The following is a 27,901-nucleotide window of genomic DNA, read 5'->3' on the forward strand; positions in this document are numbered from 1 at the left end:
GTGCTGGAAGCCGCGCACATAAAATCATCATATATTTGAAGCCGTGCACAAGTGTGGAAGGCACGCACATACGTGCTCACATTTTCAGTTCTGCACTAGGCAAGCCGGTTGTTAAATTATGTGAAGCCCACCTCTGATTATATGAGACCCTGAAAATGATCAAACTGGAAGACATAACTAGGTTTCTACATAGTTCCTCTCCAAGTAATAATAATACTGAGAACGGTAAAGTTCATTTTCATGACCAAAATTTGAATTGCAAGGGACACTAAGACAGATGTGCATGCAATGGTTCAGAGAATCATATATTATGCCCATCATAGCTGACTGTGTGGTGTAGTTCAGAACACTATTTGGTTTGTCAGTGTTGGCACCAGTTATAAAAGCTGGTAAGAGTGTTGAAAGATATCTGTCATCAAAACATTCTCAAGGGAAGCATTTTACAAGATCTTGATACAAAAAAGTAACTCTAGAGGTAGCTCCTGAAACTCCTAAGAGAAACTCTAGCAGACTCGGAAGAGCCAAACATTTTGGGAATGTCATGAATAATTGTGTACTCTACACATGTCTGGAAGCTCTTCAGGCTTCTTTCATTTGCTGACTTTTTTTGAAAAAGGAAAATAACCAAAGAATGGAAGAGGCATATGCTAATGTGGTTAAAAGGACAGCAGCTGTAAGATCAGTAATAGCTCTAGATAGTTTTTTTTCCCCTATTTACATCACTGATGTTGTTATAAAATTGGTTGTCAGTTATGTTTTCAGTTATGCTATTTTTTTAGCTCACAAAATAGCTCTGGACAGCTCCTGAGCACAACCATTTATCTACTCTCATACAATTATTAGATTTTGTTGTTTTAATTAAACAAATATCATTATTCTTATGGTCTGCACAGGGTTAACTAGATTTGCATGAAATTGCATTTATTAGCCACCAATGCAACTTCTGTGATTAATCATGTTTACCATGAAAATAGTTTCCTCTTTAATAAATATATATGAGCGATTTTACTTGTTAAATGCTATAATTGTACTATGCACATGGGTAATGGCTCATAGTTAAAAGGGGAAGAAAGATGGGCTAGAATTAAAGGATCTGGTGTTATGGCAAAGTGATTAGTTGGGTGGAGGGAAGAGATTTCCAAATACTATTCATGACAGATGTGAATTAAACGATACACACTATTTATTCTTTTATTTTCAAACTGCTTTTAAACTTCTAGGAACTTTGCATGTATACATATAAAGTCAAAAAGAAGTATAAATGATGGACACATAAGGAAAAACATAGCACAGCAAGCAGGTTTATTACCATAACAGTTTACATACAAATATATTGTACATGATAGCATTAGAACAAGCACCACATAAACAGATGCTATGCCATTAACTTCACTTTCAGCTAATTGTAAAACTCAGTGCTTTAATATGGATGTAGTTCTTTCCCTTCTATGGTATTGTAGCATTTTAATATTCATATGGATACCTGAAACTTCCAAAAAGTTCCAGATATCCATTAGTATTTATTTTATATACTTGAGAAACACGGTGTTATATCAGATGTTTGTGACTGTTGGGCTGCAAATTTCAGCCTACGTCTTCTGGTGATGTCGTTGAAGACGCTGGAAGCCATTTACTTGGGTTTACTTGGGTTTTAATATGCCCACATGTTTTTTTCTATCATAGAGGAAAAATATCCCTTCTTAGCCCTACACACACATGTGCACAAGCACATACAAGCACAAACAGAATTACATACAAACAACCCTATTTTGGATATTCCTTGTTTTTCTATGGATTCTGGGTTTTTTTATAAGACATTGCTTCCCAAAATTGCTGTCAAATTAAGTTTATATTTATGTTGATAAGCTGCCTAATAAAAATTGCAGATCTGTTTAACAATGGACCTCTTTACCATTTTAATGCATTTAGATTTAGTGCACAAATTTGTAACACAATTATTAGCATAGCCAAATATGTCGGCATTATTTGTGCTCCAAGCACTACTTCAGAAGATGGATATTGTTAATTTGTCTGGCAAAGCCAGTAGATCCTCTACTATCCATATACTGATCCCAGTGAGTCACAGGCAAGATAAGAACTTGTGCAATTTAATGTCATTAAGGGTCACTGAAATACATTTTACTTATCACTATCAGAGCAAACACTACAACATTTTTTTTCTTTATTCTCACAAGAGCTAAAATTTAGTTTATCAACTCCCTACTCTCCCAAGGAAGATAGCTAGAAGTATTATCTCAAAATGCTTCTGGGCAAAATAATGCTAAATCTCTTCTTTGACTCAAAAAAAAAAAAAAAGCTTCCTAAGGAAATAACCTACCATAGACTTGCAGTAAGTCCCGAGATTTAAGATGCTGTCAATATGTTTAAGCATACACCTGAACTATACCACTATTCTCAGGACAGCAACAAAATTCAGTAAATGCATTTTCTGTGTAGCAGCGAATTGCTGTTTTAGTAAAGTAGGAACCACCAGCATTTAACAATTAAAATTTTCTCCGAAATAGATTTGTTAAAAAAATTTTTTGGGATTTCTTATTTATTGCCTACAGGTAGCCCTCGACTTACAACACAACAGAGCTCAAAATTTCTGTTGTTAAGCGAGACATTTGCTAAGTGAATTTTGCCCTATTTTATGTCCCTTCTTGCCACAGTTGTTAAGTGAATCCCTGCAGCTGATAAATTAACAACCCAGTTGTTAAATGAATCTGGCTTCCCCACTGATTTTGCTTGTCAGAAAGTCGCAAGAGGGGAATCACATGACCTGGGAACACTGCAAGGGTCATAAATATGAACCAGTTGCCAAGCATCTGAATTTTGATCACATGATCATGGGGATGCTGCAAAGGTTGCAACTGTGAAAAACGGTCATAAGTCACTTTTTTCAATGCCATTGCAACTTTGAATGGTCATTAATTGAACTGTTTTAAATCAAGAACTGCCTGTATTTTTTTTCCTCACAGGATTTCAAATAGTTATCCCAAACTGTAATCTCTTAGCTAAATAGAAAACTGCAAGTGATTTGTCATAACAGTGAACTAAATCAGACAAAAAACTAATTTTTCCCCACACTCAGATTCTAAGCTCAGAATACTCATTCACAACTGTAAAGAGGAAAACGTGTGTAAGCATATTTTTTTTTAAAAAAGATCATTTTAATGAAAGTTTTTAATAATAAAAAGTATAAGAAAATACAAACTAAACTCAGAAATAAGGAAAAATAAAAAAAAAATATAGAAAGATATAGAAAAAATAAGAAAAACATATAGCTTCTAGTCTCCATCACAAGCATAAATGAGTTTAATACTTTTACGTAATAAGTACACTTATAACATTACATAGAGATCAGAGGTGGTATTCAGCCGGTTCGGACCAATTTGCCCGAACCGGTAGCAGAAATTGTGGATCGGCCTGCCCACCACCCCAGCTCTATGCCATACTATTTAGGCATGTTTTTGAGGCCGGGCGAATGCGCGGAAGGCAGGCGCGCAAATGAACCAGGTATGTGTGCGTACGAAGCGAGCGTGCACATACGCAGCAAACCGGTAAGATAATGTGAAACCCTGACAAGATATCTCTTCTTCCCATAACCCATCCCTTATCCATATGCAAATACATAGATCATTAACATTTTAGTCCTAATATTATCAGAAAGTCCATAAAGGCATCCCAGATTTTTACAAACGTGTCTTATTTTAACTTTGATCAAACCAACCAAACTTCCTTTTGCTTCTATCAATCTGAATCATGTGACAGCATCTGAATATTCATATGATTTGGTCTCTCTTCCATTTTTCTTTTTCTCATCTTGAAGATTCCTTCAAGGCTTAAACCAGTCCCTTTTTGTAAGTCTTGGAGAAAGTCCTTACCCAGGTCAATGTTTAGCTTTTTTTATTTCTGATTCTTTATATTATTAAGCTTCTATTTATTTTTATTTTATTTTATTCAAGAACAAAGGTAAACTTGCCAGTTGATATTTCTAATTTATCATTCTGAAGACCTCTAGTAATCCAGAATAATAATTCAGTAATTCAGAATAATTTCTGAAAGTGAATAGAACATGAGTTATCAAACTCAATGTTCTTTAAAAGGCTCAACTCCAGTTGAAAGCATGATGGTTCCCTTTGTCTCTCAGCATTCAAACCAGCTGTCCTGTAGTGTCATTGTATGGAGTAGCCATCTGGAAGAGATGTGGGCAATCTCCCATCTTCTCCGTATCTATTCTTTGGCATCAGAGTTTCTGTGGGATCAATCTACTTACCAGTCTTCAGTCTTAGTCATCATTCAGAAATGTCTTAGTCTGCCATTCCTTACCCAGAATAGCAATAGCAATAGCACTTAGACTTTTATACCGCTTCAAAGTGCTTTACAGCCCTCTCTAAGCGGTTTACAGAGTCAGCATACTGCCCCCAACAATCTGGGTCCTCATTTCATCCACCTCAGAAGGATGGAAGACTGAGTCAACCTTGAGCCTGGTGAGATTTGAACTGCCAAATTGCAGGCAGCTGGCAGTCAGCAGAAGTAGCCTGCAGTACTGCACTCTAACCATTGCGCCACCATGGCTTTTCCTTTCCTAGAGAAGAATCATACATGTTTCTTTGGGGGCAGATATTATGTTCCCTCTCTTGGTAGATGTTCTATAAGTTTCTTTACCATTTTATAGATTGATAGATATTACAGACTTTTTTAAAATAATCGGTAAGACAGAAATATTTTTGAGGACAGAAGTAAGCAAGGATGCAAGAATGTGATTGTCACTTTTCAATGCCATATTCCCTTATCGTGTTCTAGTACCTATTTCTTGCCAAACAAAGACAAAATCTGACTACTTAAAATGTCCCTCCCCTCACTTCTTTATTTTATCATAATAATACGAAGTAAAGTTAAAGGGGAAAATATAAATGCATGAAATAGAAGTCACTCCAACCAACATTCTTTAACATAAACTTTGTTTACATTTTCTTTTAAAGATTCAGTATTAAACAGGTGAAAATAAGAGAAAACATCATATCCCAAAAAAAACCACAATATACAGCCTGCGTGCATAAAAATATAACTGAACAGCTTGGTCCTTTTCCGAAGGTAATTTATTGTAGGTCTAAATATAAAGTAGGTTTCCTTGACACAGGGCTGTGTAATGTCTACAAGACAAAACCCAGCACACATTGTTAGACAGACAAGGGGATGGATAGAAACAACTATTCAGAGCTTTGTTGGCTGCCTGCCATTCTGCAAATGGTACAATTATGAAATATTTGAAATCATGACTTTTTATAAGATTAAATGCTGAGCTGTGTGTGATCAACACACAAGCTTAACAATAACTCACCTTGGATATATCAAAACCATGGCCTCAGAATGATAAATTGCATATCCCTTGCATGCATAAAGCAGCTCTACTCTAGGGACAGATAATGCACAGTAATAAACTGCATCCTCTCCCAGAAAGCTATCTTTTCAGAATGAGGCTAGGGGCTCTTGATTTAAGATAAACTATTTTACCCATGGAAAAAAAAATGTATCTGCAGCAGGTGACTTGCTATATTACTCTACGCCGATGAAGAGAAACACGACACCACAATATCGTGATTATAAACAGCTACCGGGATAAGTTTTGCTTTAGGCCACAGACAATGCCTGTCAGGAGGACAATAGGCTTAAGAGAAACTAAAATGTACTTAAGTACTTTCTGATTACATCAGAATCTAGATGCAAATTCATTATCATGATGGCTGCAAATATGTGCTCGAAGAGAATGGATCACTGAACATAAGGAGCATATTAAATCTGATAGAATTATGCAGTCTTTGTATGTGATCTGCCCATCAATAATAGGTCAAAATGTGATGACCATCAACAAATCATTCCCAGTAGACCAATGGATAGGGGAATATATTTCTTTTTCTTTAAGAAATCAATATCATTATAGAGTTATATTGTGTACATGAGTACAATCATTAACAGTTAATGACTGTACTCATCATATGATAACCCTATTATCTAAAACTCACATTACAAGGCAATTCATCATAACAGATTTATGTCTATTTATGTCCAAGGTATAGGCAATGAAATAGGATGATAACATGTTACATGGATACACATCATTATGATTTCCGTGAATTCCGGAAGGAAAAAAAAACCCATAAAAATATTCCAAACTATCTTTCTCTGACCTTGTGCATTCCTGAATTGAGAGACTAAAACCTTCAGTATTCAATGGGGGGGGGGAACCTTAATTACAGCAAGCTATATCTTAAAAAATGATGGAGGAGAAGGATACCCAAGTATGGCAAATTACATACAATTCTAAATTCCATGAGCATTCCAGTGGAAGAATGAAAAGGGCAAAGCAGACACATAGAAAAACTGCACAGCAAATAAATGATACCTCAAAAATTGCTATTACTATTATCTTTCTCATCTTTCCTATTACCTTCTACTATTGATATCTTATCATTATATTATTTTATTGTTTGTATGTACACTGAGAGCTTATGCACCGGAGACAAATTCCTTGTGTGTCCAATTACACTTGGCCAATAAAGAATATTCTATTGTATATTCCCATGATAGCACGCGTGCCTGAAATGGCATGCGGAGCCATGTTGCCTGGCACGTGTGGCGTTGTCCATTCCTCTTCCAGGTTTCCGGCATGCATGCGTGTGCAACAATCAGCTGGCCTTTTTGCTTGTGGCAGTGCCGGAAACTGGATGAGCTGGTCTTCCGTTTTCCTGCATGAGCATACGAGCCAGCCAGCTGATCATTGCGCACGCATGCATGCCAGAAGCCCGGAAGAGTAGTTGGCATGCGCACCGGAAACCGGAGGTTCATTTTCTGGCACACACATGCACCCTGGGCAGCTCCTCTTTCAGGTTGAGGCCCAGATGAGTGTGTGCAAAGCACAAAGCGTGTGCGTGTGCATGCTCCCTTTTTGGCACCTTGAAAAGGTTCACGATCGCTGGTATATTCTATTCTATATTCATCTCTCTTATTGTAACAGCAGACTTTACCACTTCCAGATATTCATTTGTTTTTCCCTAATGTGAACTGAGAAAAGAAACAAATGCTTGCATTTTAAGCATTTCTAAAATGCTTTGAATATTACTATGGTCTGTGTCAAAAAGAATTTCAGCAACAATAATCCTAACAAACATAGTTTAACAATAATTCTGCATATTTTCAAAAAGGACACGGAATTCAGCATTATTCTTTGGGAAGGACATAGATGATCTTTGAAACAAACAACTCATCTCAACTTGGCACCAAGATGCTGTTGCTGGTTTTGGAAATGGTTTTCAAGAACCTTCAACTCTATTTACACATTTTGATCTTGCATTCTCTCCTCTACCCCAAGTTATTACTGTAAAAGTCCATGTTATGGGGAATTTTAAATTACTATAAAGATATAATAAATTATGGGACACTGAAATGAGAAGAAGAAGAAAAGAGAAGGGATGGTTAAGATTTTACAAACTCTGCTTATGCAGATACGCAGGATAGTTTTAATCCCGATTTCCTTAACTTTGATTTTCTTATGCTGGTGAAATAAAAGACTTTTCCACTTCTGCTGCATATATCAGAGCAAGCAATTCTAACACAGTTATGGAATATGCGTACACCTAAGAACTTTCTGCTCTACTAATCCTCTTCATAGGAATGAAAACAGAAATAGGAAAAAGTAATCCTGAAGTCTTATTAAAGGATGAATTGGAATAAGTGCAAATCTTTATAGTATTAAATCCAAGAAGTTGTACTGAAATAATTACAGTGATAAGCTAGGTGAGGTCTGATTAGTAAACATATAGATAACTTTTATAAGTAGACTTGTAAAAAATAATATTCACAACACAGCCAGTCTTATAAGCAATTGTACTTTCCAGGTATGTCCTTCTCAACACTTATCTACAAGAAGAGGAAAATGGTAAGTGAACACCTGTCTACCCTAGATGAGTTCAAGTCACCAGGACTGGATGGATTACATCCCAGGGTTCTGAAGGAACTGGCAGATGAGATCTCAGAACCACTGAACTATTCTTTCAAAGATCCTGGCGCACCAGGGAACTGACAGAGGACTGGAAAAGAGCTGATGTATTTCCCATCTTCAAAAAAGGAAAAAAAATAGATCCAGGAAACTACAGACCTATCAGCAGCAATGGGTGGAAACTAATCAAGGAGAGAAGCAACTTAGAACTAAGGAGAAATTTCCTGACAATTAGAACAATTAATCAGTGGAACAACTTGCCTCCAGAAATTGTGCATGCTCCAACACTGGAAAAAATTCTTATCAAAAGCACCAGGTAAAACTGAAAAACTGAATCCTAAAATGTCATGTGTCTGGTCTCCATTATACCTAAAGAGGTCCCAAAGTTCACACCGAATCTCTCTACAAATTGCCTTTTGATTCTTCAAAAGCAGTCATTAAACTGTAAAGTGTTAAAATTCTAAAAAAATATGGAGTCATAGTAATGCACAAAATGTCAGATTTTTAAGCTACCTACCATTTTTGTCCAAAGGCTTATATACAGCCATGCAATGCTTTTGATTTAATCTCTAAAACAAAGTTTTGGAGCATGTGGGATAACAGGTGTGTAATTGGAAGGCCCAGATATTATATCATCAAAAAGCTTTTAATTTGGTCATCAGAAGTCCTGTAGAAATTTCAAGGACTATCTCTTAATTACTGATGTAGAAAATTGATTGCATAGGGTTAATTATATCAAATTAGTGATAACATTTTTTAACTGCAATGTTATTTACCTGAATGAAATGAAATCTTCTTTCTTTAATGTGGACCCAAGGTGTTCATCCAAAAACCAAATTAAAAAAAAAAAGACTGTGCAGACTTGATGCACGTATTAAAAACTGAAACAGTCCCATATAGGACTCAGCTGTTGACCAAAAGTGAAAGAAAATATCTCATGTACAACAATGAAAAAGAATGATTTTTCCCAAGAGTTTTCCTTCCTGAAAAAGTTTTGGTGATTATGATAGATCCCTTCAAACTGAACCCAAAGTAATTTCAGAATGACTGTATCCTATAGCAGTGAAGGCGAACCTTTTAGGCACAGAGTGCCCAAACCGGAAGACGTGCACGCATGCACACGCACACACATGCTAGAGCACCGGAAACCGACAACCAGCTGGCCAGTGCACATGCACGCCTCAGAAACCTGACGACCAGCTGGCTGGCACACATTCGCCCCTCGGAATTCCAACAACTAGCTGGCTTAGCTGAGGCAATGGTGCATATGCTTACAGAGAGGGCTCTGTGTGCCACCCCTGGCACGCGTGCCAGAGGTTTGCCATCACAGTCCTATAGGAATCTTGAGAAATAAGAAATAGTAGCCAAAAATCTATAATATTTTACCCAAAAGTATTCAGGAAGCATATTGTTTGTTGACCAATTATTAAGGCAACTGCAATGAATATTTTGCCCTTCATTTTTTGTTTTTTTGATTTTTCCTTTTCTGTTGCACCACTTAGCAAAACACTCAAAACCGCAGTGACTATTTTTCAGTATGCTCACCCTTCTATCCAAGATACTAGGAGTGAAAGGTAAATCTTGTCATTTTCACTAATAGCCTTGTAAAGACAAAATGTTATATAGCAACTGTACCACATCTTTAATTAGCTCTTTAAAGCCCTTCACTTATCGAACATGGGATTTAAAAGCTCAACCACAAAGCCAAAGTGCATATTCATTCAAAAGCTGCAGCCAAGATATATACAGCCGCTAGAAGTTAAAGCACAGAATTGGAAAGGAGATTTGCAAGCTCCAGGGGAAGAGATTTAATTTTTAAAACAATATGTCAATGTGCACAAGTATATATTTCTCATAGAAAAATGGAACTAATTATACTTACGTTATTAAATGGGATAGAATTAATATTGCAATATTAGAATTCAGCTTAAATAATATCCGATAGGCAGAAAGAGACTTTAGTAACAAAGAGAAAGAAAATGCTTCCTGGAGTTTTACAAATTAGGAGGGAAGATATGCATATAAACTATCTATTTTAACATAACTATAAAATGGAAAAAGTCAAACAAACGGATTAAACAAAGTAACAAAAAGAAAATAACTTTTTATACATGTATTTTCCACTTACATTATTGCATTTGAAGTTATTCACTATGTTGCAAAACAGAATGTAACATCCTGCTACTACTAAAATTATGGTTGAAATAATTTTAAAGGTTAGTTTGTTCACATTCAGGTCAATCTATTTTTCCCCAGATAACTTCCACAGCTACTTCTGAAAGTGGATAGAAATTATCAATGTAATAATAATCATGAATGACTGAAAATGTTATACTCCTGTAGGTGTTCCTTTTTTCATCCTAGGTGGTGAAAGTTGGGCTGTAGCTTCAGTGTTGCCTGAGAAAGATCATAAAGTACACAATTTATGTAGGGATAAATGCTTAGACAATTTCAAGAATCAAAGCTGAGTAGCTCCAGGTTTGCCCAAGCTGAAGTCTTTGTAGAAAGAGGAATTTAATATTTCATAACTGACTCATTATGATATAGCCTTCAGCTTTCAAACAACCTAAGCTCAATTAAGTTGACTCTATTGAAGATATAGGGTGTATAACACTTACATAACTATTTTGAATATTGTCTCGCATATCTCCTATGTATTAGTTGGAATGAGCACATACCTTTACATGTGGGTTACATGTCAGGAATTTGGGGAGCAAATTACCCAGATAACAAATCAAAGCATTCGTTCTGATAGGAAGTTTTAAAGAAGAAATTGGATAACCATTTGACTGAAATGGTATAGGGTTTCAAGCCTAAGCAGGGGGTTGGACTAGAAGACCTCCAAAGTTCCTTCCAACTCTGTTATTCTATTCTATTCTAAATCTTTACTGGGAACGAGGGAATACTTCATGGTCAATCAACTTTTCAATTTGTTCTTTTTATTTATAATTTGTATAGGGAATGTAATTTCTTTGTATTCAGCACTGACTTCTATTCCATAGAAAAAAATATACGGTATGTATCTCAGTCTGGGGTCTATGGAGTTCTTGGTGCTCTTGGGTGATTGTTTGCAGATGTTTTATTACCAGACTAGGTAACATCATCAGTGTCAGTGAGTGAGGAATTTGGTATAGTAAGTTGCCCTGCCAGTGTTGTTGGTGTGATTTTCTCCTTGGTAATTCCTTGATTATTGCTTTCTGCTTGATTATTTGTCTAGTTTAACCCCTGCTTATCTGGGTGTTAGATAATGGTCTTTTTGTACCTTTCTTAACTTTTTTTATTATCTGTTTTGAACCATCTGTAAATGTGGTTTATCTCTATGTGTCTATTGATGGCCAAGCTTCCAGGAAAACCATATCATTTTTGGATTTCGCTTGGTCCAGAATGTTCAGTGTTTCCAATTGAAACTATGGTTGAGTCTGTCAATGCGTTGTCCTATTAAGGAGTTTTCACAGGGTCTCCTGACTCCTAGCACACTGCTAGTCTTCTTCCTGTCTGTCCTACATAGTGGCTGTTACAGTCCTTATACTCTATGTTCTTTTTTTTTTTTTAAAGGAATCATTTACAACCTGTGCAAGCTTTATCTGGCTTTTGTTTGCCCTTGGGGGGCCGGAGTGGGCATGGCCTGGTTGTCATGGCCAACTTGGTGGGCGTGGCCAGGTTGGGCTGGGGCTGCATAGGCCAGTCCCTCACCGTCTCTAGGATGGCCTCAAGGGACAATTCTGGGCCTATCACGGCCCGTATCTGGCTCGTGGGCCACATGTTTGACATGTCTGGCCTACAAAATAGATGCCTCAAAATTACATTGTTATCTTTCAGCTTTGCTCTGGATTCCCCAAACTTCAGAAGTGCAAAGGATGAGGATTTTTTTAAAAAACAGTATTTGATTGGATTAACAATGTTCTTGTTCTCTGCAATATGCATTGTTTGTTTGTTTTTAATTTAAAAGAAGTAATCATTTTGATAAGATTAGGATCAAAGACTGGAACATTCTATTGTTCTAACATTCTCAAATATATTCGCAAAAGGCAGTAAAATGATATTACAGGTAGTCCTTGATTTACAACCATTCATTTACAAATGGTTTAAATTTACAATGGTCCTAAAAAATGCAATTTACAACCCATTCTCAAATTTATGACCACTGCACCATTCCTGTGGTCACACAATAGTGATTTAGGTGCTTGGCAAGTGGCTCACATTTACAATAATTGCAGAATCCTGAAGTCACACGATTGCAAATTACAACTGTCCCACTAACATCCAAGAAGCAATGGGAAAAGTTTGCTTAATGACCATGTGATTTTCTTAACAACTGCATTAAAAACAGTTGTAAAATTGAGTCAATGGTGACTTGCTTAATGATCACATCACTTAGCAATCGAAATTCCAGGCCAAAGTAGGTCATAAATCCAGAACTACCCATGTTTCCCTGAAAATAAGACCCTGTCTTATATTTTTTTGTCACCAAAAAAGGCAGGTCCTATTTTGGGGGTGGGGGAATATCATCCACTGATTCACCTCACTTGCACCCCCAACCTCCTTTTCACTGTCAGAGGCCTTCAGAAACTTCTGTGGCCAGCAAGCTTTCCTGAAGGCGTCTGTAGTCGATAACAGAGCTCCAGATCGATCTGGAGCTCTGTTATTGGCTGCAGAAGCCTTTAGGAAAGCCTTGCCAGCTGCAGAAGAAATGGGCCGGCAAGGCAGGTGTCAGGATGTGCAAGGCCTGGCTGCAACTGTGCAAAGATAAGTAGTAGGGCACTTGCACTCCCCCTATCCCCACCTTAGCTTAATTTTTACCCATGCACCCTGGAGAGGGTGGGGTCTTAATTAGGGCTTATATTGGGCACACATATAAAAATCAAGCTAGGACTTACTTTCGAAGTAGGTCCTATTTTTAGGGGGGAAACGGTATCTATATCTCATACCATACTTTTTCAGAACTGAGCTACATCACAGAAGAGAGACTGGCCACGAGAAACACCTTCAAGTACATGAAAGTAATAGCCATTTTAACCAAAGTAGAAAAATGATTTGAGGATGAAAGCAGGCTGAGTTATACAGGTGAACAAAAGAAAAAAGGATAGTAGACAAGATCTTGATTTCTTTCCTACCCAATGATGTGCTCTCTCAGGAAGCTACATATCACTTAAAAGGACACCTTGGAGAAAAAAAGTTCAGGGAAAAATAAAGAGTGGAGAGATATCTCATTGTAGTTATTCTACCTTGGAACTTGCCCTTCGAATGCTACTGATTTTCTTCTGTTCTGCTGACCCTAGAACGCCTCGGATTATTGTCTCCATGAGTTAAGATATGCAAAACACGTCACAGCTTTAACCTTCTAAATATTATCTCTACAGGACATGCAGTATCTGCCAAAGACTGGAATGACCGGCTAAAGTGTTAGCTTTCTCCACCTCAAGAAGGTTAAATGTTTGAGGTTTTAGGATAATTTACATTCTTTTCAAGTAATGCACCAACATGACATCAATCTTACACAAAACAATATATTTATTGGAGTGCTGCGGAACACCACAACCGAGAAAGGAAGATAAGCTTTTTAGATAATATAATGAGAGATCAACTTTCATTTAACTCTAAATAAATCAGTTTAAAGTATCCACTTAATACAATCCTTTAGAAATGATTATAAAAATATAGTAATAAACTTTGTCAAATGTTGTCAGACAGTTACAATGAGGGAGCCTGGAATATTAGATTGTAGATTTGCATTTAGGGACCTGTTACCTTCATTTTTGTACACTACCCAGTTATGGGCAGTATGCTGTAAGTAATAAACATAATTATTATAAAGTATTAATAGCTCTGACCTATGGCAAAATGTGAAAAAGCACACCCTAATTAGGAATTTGTCTTGGAATACTACATCCCTTTTCACAGCAAAAAAGGGAAAGGCAATGTAAAACAATACCAAGTTTTGGGAAATTTTTTCAAGGGATGATAGATACATTTGGCAAGATCTATCATAAGGAGGAGGTGAAGGAGTCCCTGAGAATTTTACTCTGCTAGTCACTGTCAACTATAGGGAGTGATGTTCATCTCTGTTTTAAGGCCATTGACCCAATGCTGTCCAAAGACATTTCTGCAGTCTTGTGGCCAGCATGATGTCACGGAGTGTTGTTACCTTCCCACTGAAGTGGCACCATGTTTCCCTGAAAATAAGACCCTGTCTTATATTTTTTTGAACTCTGAAATAAGCGCTTGGCCTTATTGCCATGCGCTCAAAAGCCTGATTGGGTTTATTATCAGGGGATGTCTTATTTTGGGGAAAACAGGGTACCTATTTATCTATTCGAAATTGCGTGCTTTCAAACTGTTAGGTTGGCAGGAGCTCACCCCATCACGTGGCACTTGGGTCTTGAACCTGAGCTGCAGGCTTTCCAGCCAACAAGCCCAGCTTCTTAACCGCTGAACCATCACACCACCTATGGTGAGCATTAAAACTGCTGTATTTACTGAATGTGTAGTTGAGAATAAAACCAGTAGTGCTGTGGAATAAATTTCATATTATACTTTGGGGAATTAGTTTTTAAATCAATAGAACAAACCCATTATCTTTACAAGATAATTTACCAGTTCTAAATATTCAAAAATATTTTCGGGATATTTTGTCTGTCCCAACTAATGAGATTTCCACTACATTTGCAATTTGATATCTAGGATCATTTTATGCCGAAATGAAGTATTATTAAAGAATGTGCCTTAAAACAACAAATTATTATTATGATTTTGGCCATTGTTTGAAACTTACAGCATCATGAGCATCTGAGCCACAATAAATCGTAAAACAAAACATTCATTTTTAGCCTCTCACGTTTTTTGCTAAGTGAATTTTGCCAAGGGTTTTTAGTTCAATTTGTATTAAGGAAGGATTCCTTGTGGATAAATAAAGGAACTTTGGGTTTATACCAGGATAATAAATCAGATTAATTAGTAAACCCAAGTGACATATTTTTACTATCCCAATTTGTTAACTACTATTAACAAGAGATTCCTGATTTGGATGTAAAAGGGGAAATTTTAATTTAAGATACCAAATACTATATTCTGAATCCCTAAAGCACAATTCATGGAACTCTGAATATTGTTCCAACCTGATTTTTTTCTCGTGATATCCATCCTTATATCTATTTAGCCCAGAGTTTCAGCTCACCTTCCCAAATTTAGTAGCCTTAGTAATATTTGAGTTACACCTCCCAAAATTTTCCACTAGCAGTTCCAATGAATTTGGACAATCACAATATAGAGAACTATCTTTCAAGTTATTAAACAAAAAGTATGTGGAAAGTTTGCGGAATTATTTTTTTTACATTTCTGAATAGAATTACTTACGAATAGTAAATTTAAGGAAGGAGCAACTCTAAGACACTGGATTGTTTTAACTGATCCCCCACCCCAAAACACAGCCCAGAATAGGATTTTCATAATCCAAATCAAGGCAATTTTTATTTTCCTCTATGTCCACTGAGTTTACCTGGACAAAATTAAGATTCATATTTTGCTTAAATAGTTATTTAAGTAGCTGGATTAGTTTGTGTAATTGTATGCAACAGATGAGAATCAGCAGCGACTGTATCAGAACCATTGTAAAAGCCTAACTCTTGTCATGGAGATATTCAGAATAATTTATAGTTGCTCCTAAACAGAGATGAGCAGCTTTCCTCTGGCTAAAGGGCTAAATCAGGTTTATATGGCATGATAATAGATGCCTTCTAAAACTGAGTGGGAGAAGAACCCAATATTTTAGATATTTTTAAGTTCCCATAAGGAATAGAAAAAACACCTCAGTCACTTGCCAATTCCATTTTGATCATTACCATCCCCAAATACCAACAATCTTCATCAATTTAAGTTTTTTTTCCCTACCTTACAATATGTACTAATTTAACTTTACCGGGTTATACAGATTTTCCTTATGAATATATATTTAAAAATAATTACCATTTGTACTTTTAGTTATGTGACCTATTTTGGAGTGATTTTAAAGATGGCTAAAATAGATGTGCCATGTAAATCCTGTCACCCCTTTACTAGCATCAAACCAAACTGTCTTTGCTTTGTAGAAAAACATCTGGGTAAACAGGAAAAAGTGAGATAAAGTACAGCAGCTGTGAACAACATAACAAATCCAAAAGAGAGTGCTACTAATCACCCCCTCTGAAATTCACTTCAGAAGTAAGTTTGCACATAGCTTAGAAAGTACTGAAGCAGTAACCTGTCTCTTAACACTTCTTCAACTTAAGTTCAAAGAGAAGGGAAAGAAACTGGTTAAGTTATATGACTATGTCTTCAAAACCCCAACTGAACTAAATAGCTTATCCACAAGCTGATCATTATATTCTCAGTCTTTTCCAAGTATTTAAAATCAATTCTGACCTCATAATCTGAAATTTAGGGTTTTTTTCATGCCTCAGGACACTAACTTGTATTTACTTGTAAGTTCCTCATCATAAATTATTTCTGCGAATTAATGAGCGTGTAAAATGTATCTGTGTGCCTAACCGAGAGACAGTTCTGTCTAGTAGTTAAGGTACCTGGCTAGAAAGCAGAAGATCATGAGTTCTAGTCCTGCCTTAGCCATGAAAACCAGCTGGGTGACTTTGGCCCAATCATTCCCTTGCAGCCCAACCCCACCTTACAAGGCTGTTGTTGTGATGAAAAGAGCCTTGGTAGTACCCTGTTATTAAGCTGGTTATTAAGACCAGCTGCCTGCAATTACTGCAGGTTCGAATCTCGCCAAGGCTCAAGGTTGACTCAGCCTTCCATCCTTTCTAAGGTAGGTAAATTGAGGACCCAGTTGTGGGGGCAATAAGCTGACTTTGTATAAATATACAAAAGGATGAAGGCTATTGCTGAGCACATTATAAGCCTCCCTGAGTCTCCGGAGAAGGGCGGCATATAAATCAAATTAAAAAAAAAAAAAGGAAGGTACGGTATGTTGGATATGTTCGCCACTTTTTGTTATTTGTAAAAATAATAAAAATGGTATACAAATAAATAAATAAATTCTAACTACAAACTATGTCTACATCTGCTATTCCAGGCATAACCTCATTCTTCTGTATTTGTGAAGCTCCTCTCTGAATTTAGAACTGTTATTGATTAGCATTCTAAATGATTGAAGTTTTTTTTTCCATGTTATACTGAAAATAGTAAGGGGATAAAGAAACAAAGCAACTTTTGTGCAAGGCAAATTCTCATGATGACATAAACTGAAACTGAGCTACCATATCTTTGTTTTATTCAAATATCTCTTATTTTAGCTACCTGCAATATACATGGATGATTTTTTTTATTCTTCATTTATAAATAAAAGAAACAGAATGCTTCATTCTACAATGGTGGTCTTTTGCTAAACTACTAAAATGCTGGAGATATATGAATAGATCTCCCAAACATTTTAGATTCAGGAAGACGCCTGGATCATAACTGGATTAGAATCTATTAAGCTCTTCCCTCCTCTTTTATTTTCCCAATATAATTAAAACTCAATCAAATTATTACTTGATTTGTTACGGAAAAGTTACAACTATACATATTTTCTCTAGTGAAAGCAACAGAAGCTCAGATATATCCATTTCAGTTGCGAAAAATCTGTGAAGGACAAACATCAACAGATAGTCCATCCCATTTCCACTCTATCTGATTTCAAGGAAAATCCATATACATTTAGCTTCTTGTTCAGTTTGGCCTTGGGCAACGTGTACACCAAGTGATTTTTAATCTTGTTTGAGATAAACAAGATCATTCATTTTGAGATGCAAAATGTTCTCCGATTCTAGGATGAGATATACAAATAAGTATATTTTTCTGAGTAAGAAAGATTTTTCTGAAAATAATAATTTGGGCTTTGTAAGTACCAAGTTAGGAACGCAGTGGCTCAGTGGCTAAGACAATGAGCTTGTCGATCAGAAGGTCAGCAGTTTGAATCGCTAGCGCTGCATAACGGAGTGAGCTCTCATTACTTGCCCCAGCTTCTGCCAACCTAACAGTTCAAAAGCACGTAAAAAATGCAAGTAGAAAAATAGGGACCACTTTGGTGGGAAAGTAACAGGGCTCCATGCACCTTCAGTGTTTAGTCATGCCGGCCACATGACCATGGAGTCGCCTTCGGACAGCACTGGTTCTTCGGTTTACAAACGGAGATGAGCAGCGCCCCCTAGAGCCGGAAACAACTAGCACACATGTGTGGGGAAATCTTTACCTTTACCTAAGTACCAAATGGCATATTTCTACATGCCAATAAATATCATTTGACTAAACATGGAAAGAAATAGTTATTTCCATATAAGAAATGTAGAAAATACCTTGCTCTCTGGAGAATCTGAATAATAGATATGAATTCCATAGCCTTATTTCCCTGTAAAATACCTGGATAATATTAATAATTGAAGTAGAGATGAAAGTAAGATCTATATATATGCTTTATATACAGACTCAGGAAAAGGAAAAGAAAGAAACCATTTTTAGTCCAGATTCTGTATTCATATTTGTTTAAGTTTTGTTCGTGTTTCCCATTTTTAATATTCTAATCAAAAAACAATATTCAGTTCCTTTCGATGGAAACATTGTCAGTATTAGTCTTTCAGCAGTTCACTGCAGGTTTCCTGCATAAATCTCTCCACACCCTTACAGATGTTCGTATCTCAGTACAGATCTATTTCCCTTGAGTATCAGCCAAACCATTAAGAATCTGCATTTTAAGGTGGGAAGAGCTGCATGCCATCTGGGAATGGAATATAAACTATCCAAAATCTGTTTAAGTCTTTAATTCTTCAAAAGTCACCCTTGAACTTCCTCAATAACATGGGAAAACAAGGATATTTCAAGGGGGACCCAAGTGAAAAGCATGCAATGAGAGGGTATGGCAAGTGCCATGGGGACCACCAAACATTAAAATGTATTATACTGCAAATACCATCTTGTTGAAACCAGAATACACAGCAGTTACTGTCCCAAAGCTCACATTACTCAAGTAATACATTACAGTAAGTGTGTAAATGCTGATCTTCTTCACCGGAATGGGACCTACACATGGGAGGATACTGGGGTAGAGGACCAAGAATGGACCAAAAGAACTAATTATGAAAACTGGATTTATCTTCCGTAAGCAATTCCTTGGATTGTTTTATCTAAGTGAGTATACAAAATTCTTTTCTCCTTGTGTTGGATACCAGCCAGATAATGCTACAAGTAAAATATAAGGCTATGTCACCATATTTCAGGTAGAGTGTGTAAATACAGGCAATGTATCCTCAAAGAGCATGTAAGGTAAGCCTTCATAAACCAAAGTGGTATATTTAAGACACTGGTTTGTTACCAGACAACTGTGAGAGCTGGATATTTTCAAATTAATTGATTTCACTAGGTCAAAAAAACGTATACCACTTTAAGTTACATAAAGCTTTGAAAATTAATTTCTCAACTACCAGTTAAGTTTAGCTGAACAGTATTGTTCAAATTAGTAGAAATGTTCTATTTTTGACCAGAGTAGTTCCACAGCTGTGTATACAACTGACTTCATGGAAATGTACTAATTGCTAATATAATTTATTTAAATCAGTCTGTTTTCTTTCTTTGGTTATATATCTGTTTCTAGATTTTTGAAGCACATCAAACATTTGATCCCAGAAGAGGTCATTAAATTTCCTTTCTTCCTTTTCAGTCATTTCTTAGTGCTTCTGAGGGGGAAAAAAGTTTGCTGTTCCTCAAGTGTCATTTGCATTAATTAGCTACTGTACCTTAAAAATGCTAAGAGCCCAAATCTCTTAATACTGTCTTTTTAATTCTTTCCAATAGCTCTTTTAAAATGGCATCATTAAGCAGCACTTGCTACTGATTTTGAAAGGGCTCTCTGGAGCACCGCATCATTCCATTTGAAATATTATTCAAAGAACCACACAGCAGTATTTTTAAAAGGCAGAAAAACAAAGGAGAGGCCTGGCAAGTTAGAAACATCCATCTATTTCTAAATTAAGCTTTTCCATGCACAACACTATAAACCTTGTGGAACCTTGAACACAAATCTTTTTTTTTTTTAAATAACCCAAGAAGCTCAGAGATTCTGCCTAAGTTGCACTTTTTAGTTCAGCCCCCTATCAGAGATACATTGCACAGCATTTAATCTTCTTACCCTTCGTGTGAATGGAGAGCAGCACAAGGAAGGAAATGTGAAGTTGCCAATTTGGTTCATCTAGCCAGTTCATTGCAGCAAGAAGCAATAGCGGCAGCAGCTCTAGCAGTTCTCTTCTTTTTCGCTTGCTTCGTTCCCAGAGAGGCTCTCGTGATCCTGCCTCTCAGCAATTCAGATGAGTTGTGGCAGCAGAGCCTAAAGAAGAGAAGTTGAAAGACAAGCCTGTTACAAACTGGTTCTGTCACCACATAGTCCTCAACTGATCACCCTTGGAGGAAGGACAACAAAAGGGCAGCAGGACTCCAAGCAGGACTGGATTCCTGAGACAGGAGCATGGACTGATGGCTGCCCACACAGGGAATTCATGTAAACTTAGAAGTTGCAGCAAATCAGGAGAGAGAGGGAGGAGAGAAACTCAGATAGAATGAGAAAGAATCTCAGCTCCCTTGTCAATTTCACACTCATGTTCGCAAAACAAAGCCATGGTGGTTCAAAAATCTAACACGTAGTTTCTAACAAGATGTATAAGTCTGCCAGGGATGATCCAGAAACAAAAATAAGTCTATTTTATTCACCTCCACAAATGTAACTGTAATTTTTTTAAAAAAAATATTGTTTCACAGAATGTATTACACTGGCAATTGCCCTTTTCTGACAGCATCCCCCCCCCACACACACATAAAGGAACGATAATAAATAAATCAAATCTTTCTTACACTATTCTTTATAAGTTTCTAGGCCAGCTAGAAGCCCACTGAGGTCAACAGGCTGCTCTCTCCTATGTAAGTAACCCAGTCTCATCACAAAACCCTGTACGTGTTTTCTTAGAAGCAAATTCCATTCTATCAGTGGGAGTTTATCCTTTGGTAAAGGGATCCATAGTGAAAGTATTGGGATAGGATGGAAAGATCAAGATTCAAATCTACCCTTATCATCCATGGATACTCAGAGGCCAGTCCCCCTCTCTTGTTCAGCCTAACAAAGCTTATATGCATAAATATCTACAGCAGGGATTTCAAACTCAAGGCCAAGGGCCTGATCCGCTCCGTGGGGTGCTTAGATGTGGCCCACGGCGCCACCCTGGAAACAGCACAGGACTTGTCCGTGGTGCCTCTGCCAGTGAAAATGGAGCTCGGGAGGGCCGCATGTAGCCTTCCATGCGGTCCATTTTCGTGGCAGACGGTTGCAGGAGGCCGTCGCAGCGGAAACAGAGCTCGGGAGCCCATTTTCGCTGGCAGAGCGTTCAGGCCACCACAGACGCCCCCAACACAAATGATGTCAAGCTGGCTATGCCCACCCTGGCCACGTCCACCCAGACCCGAGGTCAAACACAACCCTGATGCGGCCCTCAATTAAATCGATTTTGACACCCCTGATCTACAGGATCAAATGCTTTTCTCTCAATGACAGAAATTCAAGGTCCATCCCAATACAAGCTCACACCCTTTTGTAAAGGTGGCATTGCACCGTTGCTGTTTTTGTCACTTGTCCTCCCTCAAACTCCCATGACCCCACCTGCAGACATGTCCGTGTACAGGGGTGGCTGCCACGGGGATAACAAGATAACAAGTCATCTTTGAGTTCTTGTAGAAAAGAGTTATAAAACTAATAAATAAATTAAATTATATCTTTCATCTAGGTCCATTAGTTTAGTGATCGTAATTAGTTTAGTGTCTATGGAAATTGTCAGTCATCCAGGTCATGGTTCTTCTTCAGCTTTGAAGAAGCTTCTTGAGTGAGAAGCAAAAAGTCTTCAAAGAAAAACAAAAAGTCCAGTTACTTCTTGAAAAAAGCACCTTTGGGATAATTAGTTTAGTGTTCTTCTGCTGGACTATATTAAAACACAAACTTTTCTCCTCTATTTCTCTGGAGAGCATTGCCAGAAAGGTATGTCCTGCTTCAGTCAAGGATTATAAGAAAAAAAGCCTTACTATTTTACTGCTTGTAAAAAAAAAATTGAAACATCAAAAAAATAACTTGGAATTTAGCACATAGTCTCTAGTTAAGGTGGTCCATATTTGTTCCAAACTTCAGTTCAATCCCATAAAAGAATTCATGTTTTAACATTCTCTCTCTCTCAAACCCTCACCTCACCCCCATTCTGCAGATTTGACATCTATACGCTTTTTTAATATAATTTTGGAAAAGTACAGGTAGTCCTTGACTTATGACGTAACTGGGACTAGAATCACAATTACTAAGCAAGGCAATTAAGGGAGTTGTGCTCAATTTTAGCATGGTTGTTATGTGAATCACTGCAGTTGTTAAATGGGTTCAACTTCCCCCACTGATTTTGCTTGTTGACTGGGAGGATGGCAAATGGCAATCATGTGACCCTGGGATTCTCAAACCGTCATAAATACATGCTGGTTGCCAAGCAGGTTTTGATCACATGACCATGGGTGCTGCAATGAGTGAGAATCACCCATAAGTCACTTTCTCCCATACTATTGTAATTTCAAATGGTCACTAAAGGAATGGTTTGAACTGAAGACTGCCTGTATATCTTTCTGTTCAATTTTGGGAAAAACAATGGATCTTCTTCAAGCTTGTTGTGAAAGGCAGATGGTTGCTTTGAGGAAGTTTTGTCCAGCATTTAAACTGGTTTAAAAGCTTTTTTACGGCCTCTTAAATTTAAAAGCACTGAAGTTGTTTTGATCATACTACATTTCATAAACTAGGGGGCACGGTGGCTCAGCAGTAAAAGACGCTAAGCTTATCAGTTGGAAAGCTAACAGCCCGGATTTGAGACCAGAGCGCTAAACAACAGGATGAGCTCCCATTACTTGTCCCAGCTCCTGGCCGCCTAGTAGTTTGAAAGCATGCAAATGTAAGTAGATAAATAGGTACCACTTTGGTGGGAAAGTAACAGGGTTCTGTGCACTTTTGGCTTATAGTCATGCTGGCCATGGTGGCCACGGAAATGTCTTTGGACATTTCCAAAACTGGCTCCATCAGCTAAGGAATGGAGATGAGCACCAGCCCTAGAGTTGGACACAACTAGCCAGAGGAAACATTTATCTTTATGTTTACATTTTATCCTAAACTAGACCTGCCAATATGTCTTCAGTGTTTTCAGGAAAATTCTATATTGCAGAAAGAACCCAGTGAATCACATATGTCATATCTGTTCATTTAGTTATATAATACTATCTTAACACTTAGATTATATGCTGTTGCACATATTGAGAATATAGGATACAAAAAATAAATCATATCAATTTGCTTAAAAAAATATAATGCTATATCCTGCATTATGGTATAGGAATCAAATCTGTGAAAAAGAAACTAGATTCCTCTGGTTCAAACCTTGAGTATGTCACTAGGGGTGACATGATAGCAGTGTTCTGATATCAAGGGTTGCCACTAAGAATAAGGAGTCAAGCTATTCTCCAAAGTACCTGAGGGTAGGACAACAAGCAATGGATGGAAATTAATCAAGGAGAGAAGCAAGCTAGAACTAAGGAGAATTTTCCTGCAGTTAGAACAATTAACCAGTGGAACAACTTGCCTCCAGAAATTGTGAATTCTCCAACACTGGAAGTTTTAAAGAAGAGATTGGACAACCATTTGTCTGAAATGGGATAGGGTTTCCTGTCTGAGCAGGGGGTTGGACTAGAAGACCTCCAAGGTCCCTTCCAACTCTGTTATTCTATTCTATTCTATTCTATTCTATTCTATTCTATTCTATTCTATTCTATTCTATTCTATTCTATTCTATTCTATTCTATTCTATTCTATTCATTCTATTATTATTTTTTTAATAATTTTTTTTATTTTATAAACAAACAAACATACAATACATAATCAATCATTCAGTGTATCATCTAGATGCTTCTATTGTGTCTTCATCTTCTTCTTCTTACTCCTCGGATCTTCATCGTTTATTTTTCCCATTTCTTTATTACAACATTCTCCCCATACTTCATTTATTATAACATTTTCTTGTTTACTATTAATACATTTATCTATATCTTTTCTAACCAATTGTAAAATTGTCTCCATACCTTGCAATATTCTGAATCCTCTCTTTCTTTAATTATCAAAGTCAGTCTATTTATTTCTGCACAATCTAATATTTTCTTAATTACTTCATCTTCTAAATGGATTTTCTCTACTTTTCATCTTTGCGCAAATACTATCCTCGATGCTATTCTATTCTTTTCTGTTCTGTTCTATTCTATTCATAGGCCAATCACAAACTACTGAATACTATATGATTTTAAAGAAAACCAGGAACAGAATTCTGCAAACATTAATTATATTTGTTCATTCATTCAAGGCTCAGTTCATATGATCAGGGCTCATGTAATCTAAACATGCTAAGGAAAACTCACACAATAACAGCTTTCTGGAAAGGCTGCATATACTTGATTCTATAAAGGTCATGAAAATTTTAAATTAAAAATTTGGAACAAACTAGAAAAAGTGATACATTGCATACGTAGAGTTCCTCATGTTGATCCTTTTTGTTTTTGAAGAGGTGTGATTTTATCTGGAGATACTAGAAAACTATTTTCTCAATCTCCTTCCACAAATCTGTGTCCTACCATACAACATTTTTCGTGTCACAAAAGTGATTCTATTACCGTTCTTAATGTATCTTAAATGTGTGTCTGCTTTGTTTCAAAACCACTTTGAATTTTTTTTTCATAAATACTCGTCATTGTAGAAAGTTTGCAAAAAGGTGGTTTTTATCAACCACTGACATACTTTTTTTGAAAGAAAAAAAAAGGAAAGGGGCAAGACATCCATATGGATAAAAGCATATGATGCATTTGTTCCTACATTTCAACTTACTTAGTAACTTACTCTGCTAAACTTCAGTGACCTAAAGTTTAAGGCACAACATTGAAAGGAAATCTGATTTAAGCAGGCAACATCTCTTATGGTTATAAGTTTCATATTTAAGGGATATTTAACAATTTGCAAAATGATAGCAATGCTACTGAAGAAGATGGCTCTAATAAAAATTATCCTAATGTTACATATGACTCCATCCTTTATCCGAAATAATACTGTATATACAGATGGTTCTGACACAATACCAGTAAAATACCTTGCTTCCTTGGCAGGGTAAATAAGTCGGCTGAACTGTAAGAAGCTTAAGGAATTCTATTGGGAGGATCCAATTTTATTTCATTTTATTTTTGTTTTCATAGTCCTGAGACTCAGGCTTCATCTAAATAAACACTTTAGGCCCTCTATAATAACAGCAGCACAATTCAAAATAAATAGTATGTGAAGCTACTCTAATTATGCCAGAATAAGAAGACTTCTTAGTTTTTAGATTTTTTTTTCATTTTGATATAATCTATATTACATCATTCAATTACATATTGCTAGGATAAATATTCAATTCTGTAGGGAGGATTTCATCAATAAAAGTCTTTAAAAGTATATATAAATGAAAAATCAACATTGTGTCCGTGCTTTTTAATCCTGTCAGTGGTGTAATTCTACCTCCCTATTTCTAATTAGCCTATTGGAAAGGTCTGACAGCATTAAAAATGGCATAAACCAAGAGCTGAATATTACTGTTCTCTCGCTGATATGGAAACCAGTAAATTATAAAAATTCTGTACAGGTTAATGATTGGTTCTGGGTTTTTTTTTTAAATGTTAGTTTGTTTCACACACAAAAAACCCAGTTTTGTTGGTTACAGAGAGAGACAGTGGTGCAGGGTTAAGATGTTTAAATTAAAATGGTGGTATCCATTTTCTAATCCACTTTGAGTTATAGAATCTCATTGGATTGGCCTAACACCAGGCCAATCACTGTAAGCCCAGCCTCCCCCACAGGCTTATTTTTATTAGAAATATAAGGGAAGGGTAAATATGCTGTTTTTTGTTCCTGAAGGAAAAATAAAATAGGAAAGAAAATGATTAGACCTTAGCACCAGTGATGGGTTCCGCCCGGTTCTGCCGAGCTGGTAACAGTGACGATATGACGCTTTATGAGGCTTTATGTGTATTTCTCTTTAGCCAGATTCTTCCTACGTAAACCAAGATTTTTATGCAGCCCTAGTTCAGTGAAATCACAATCCACTAGTTTCTAGGCTTTTTTTCTGGCAGCCAGCAAAAGTACACATAAAGCCTACGAAAATGAAAGAAAACAAATACTGTACCTTTACAGAGAGGATACATGGGATGAGGGTGTGGCTAATTGATGAGGACTTATAAGTCCGAAATAGATCTATCTTAGTCTCCTTAGTCTCCCAATGGGCAGCAGAGTGTTTGCTGGCTGCCAGAAAAAAAGCCTAGAAACTAGTGGATTGTGATTTCACTGAACTAGGCCTGCAGAAAAATCTTGGTTTACATAGGAAGAACCTGGCTAAAGAGAAATACACATAAAGCCTACAAAAAGGAAACACACACACACACACACACACACACACACACACATATGTTTTCTGAGGTTTTCGCGGGTGTTTGTATGTAGGTCTTTGGTTATTCGGGTTTTCTCCCGCGTAAAATTGGAGGTTTCTTGGCAACGTTTCGACGAAGTCTCATTCGTCATCTTCAGGCTGGTGTTCTCGGCTTCGTGCTTCTAGGAGCAAACAGCTGCGATCACACACATTGCTCCTAGAAGCACGAAGCCGAGAACACCAGCCTGAAGATGACGAATGAGACTTTGTCGAAACGTTGCCAAGAAACCTCCAATTTTACGCGGGAGAAAACCCGAATAACCAAAGACCTACATATATATATATGTATTTCCCTGACATTTTATTTATTATAGTCTTAATATGGTTTCTTTGGTTTGACCTAAGATGTGGTGCCAATCCAAACAATTGTGACATTTTCTTTAAAGTACAACAAACCATGGCGTAATGTAATATGAACCTTAAGCCATGAGATGGACGGCATATAAATTTGATAATAACAAAAACACCAAATCCACTACCTGCCTATATCTACTAATATCAGATACTGACTGTACAATGGATGAGAAGGAGGAAGAGGAGGAGGATAACAAGTTTCATGTTTAATGAATAAAAGTTTATAATAATAATAAAAATAAAAATTTAAAAAAAACAGGCACTGGCCACATAACATCCGAGACTTAACAACTGTCGATAAAAAAAACAAAAAAGTCTGGATAGTGCATGTGGCGGTGCCTGGAGACAGCAGAATAGAAGAGAAAGAACTGGAGAAGATAACAAAATACAAAGACCTAAAATAGAACTAGAACGACTGTGGCAAAAGCAAGCAAGGATAGTAATAGACACCTTGGATGCAATCTCAAAGCAATTGGAGCACCACTTGAACACCACTGGCATTGACAGATTCGCCGTCAATCAATTGCAGAAGGCAGCTTTACCTGGAATAGCTTCCATCCTGCGGCATCTGTAACACTATCAAACATCCAGATCTGCCTACCCCAAGTCCTTGGTAAAGACTCAATAGTACACAAAAATGCCAAATCCAGTCTGAACATCTGGCTGACTGTGCGATGATGATGATGATGATGATGATGATGATGATGATGATAATGATGATATAATAATACTATTATTATTAAGGTACTTGGTTGATACCTAGGACGCTGGCAGCAATCCGATCAACCATTAGTACCAGTCAATCATATTTGTGACACATTTTTAAATGTTCAGTTGACTGAATTTCATGTTTAATGAATAAACGAGATAATAGTAATAAACCAGCTACAAATTGCATTCAAACTTTGCCTTCTCCAAATAGAAATATTTACCCAATTCAAATTTAAATCACTTTGTCTCAATC

The 27,901-nt window shown here is 36.8% G+C and overlaps 1 protein-coding gene across 1 annotated transcript in view; it reads right to left on the reverse strand.

Moving 5' to 3' along the window:
• BMPR1B (bone morphogenetic protein receptor type 1B) overlaps window positions 1–20,229 on the reverse strand; it is a 73,589-nt gene extending 53,360 nt beyond the window's left edge. The window contains exon 1 of the mRNA XM_070949128.1: window positions 20,157–20,229. Coding sequence (XP_070805229.1) covers window positions 20,157–20,229 — 73 coding nt within the window. The remainder of the gene's footprint in view (window positions 1–20,156) is intronic.
• Between the last annotated feature and the right edge of the window lie 7,672 nt (window positions 20,230–27,901).

This window comes from Pituophis catenifer, unplaced genomic scaffold (genome assembly GCF_029215685.1).
Source record: "Pituophis catenifer annectens isolate HBS135680 unplaced genomic scaffold, rPitCat1.0.hap2 SCAF_8, whole genome shotgun sequence".
In the NCBI taxonomy this organism is placed as follows: domain Eukaryota; kingdom Metazoa; phylum Chordata; class Lepidosauria; order Squamata; family Colubridae; genus Pituophis; species Pituophis catenifer.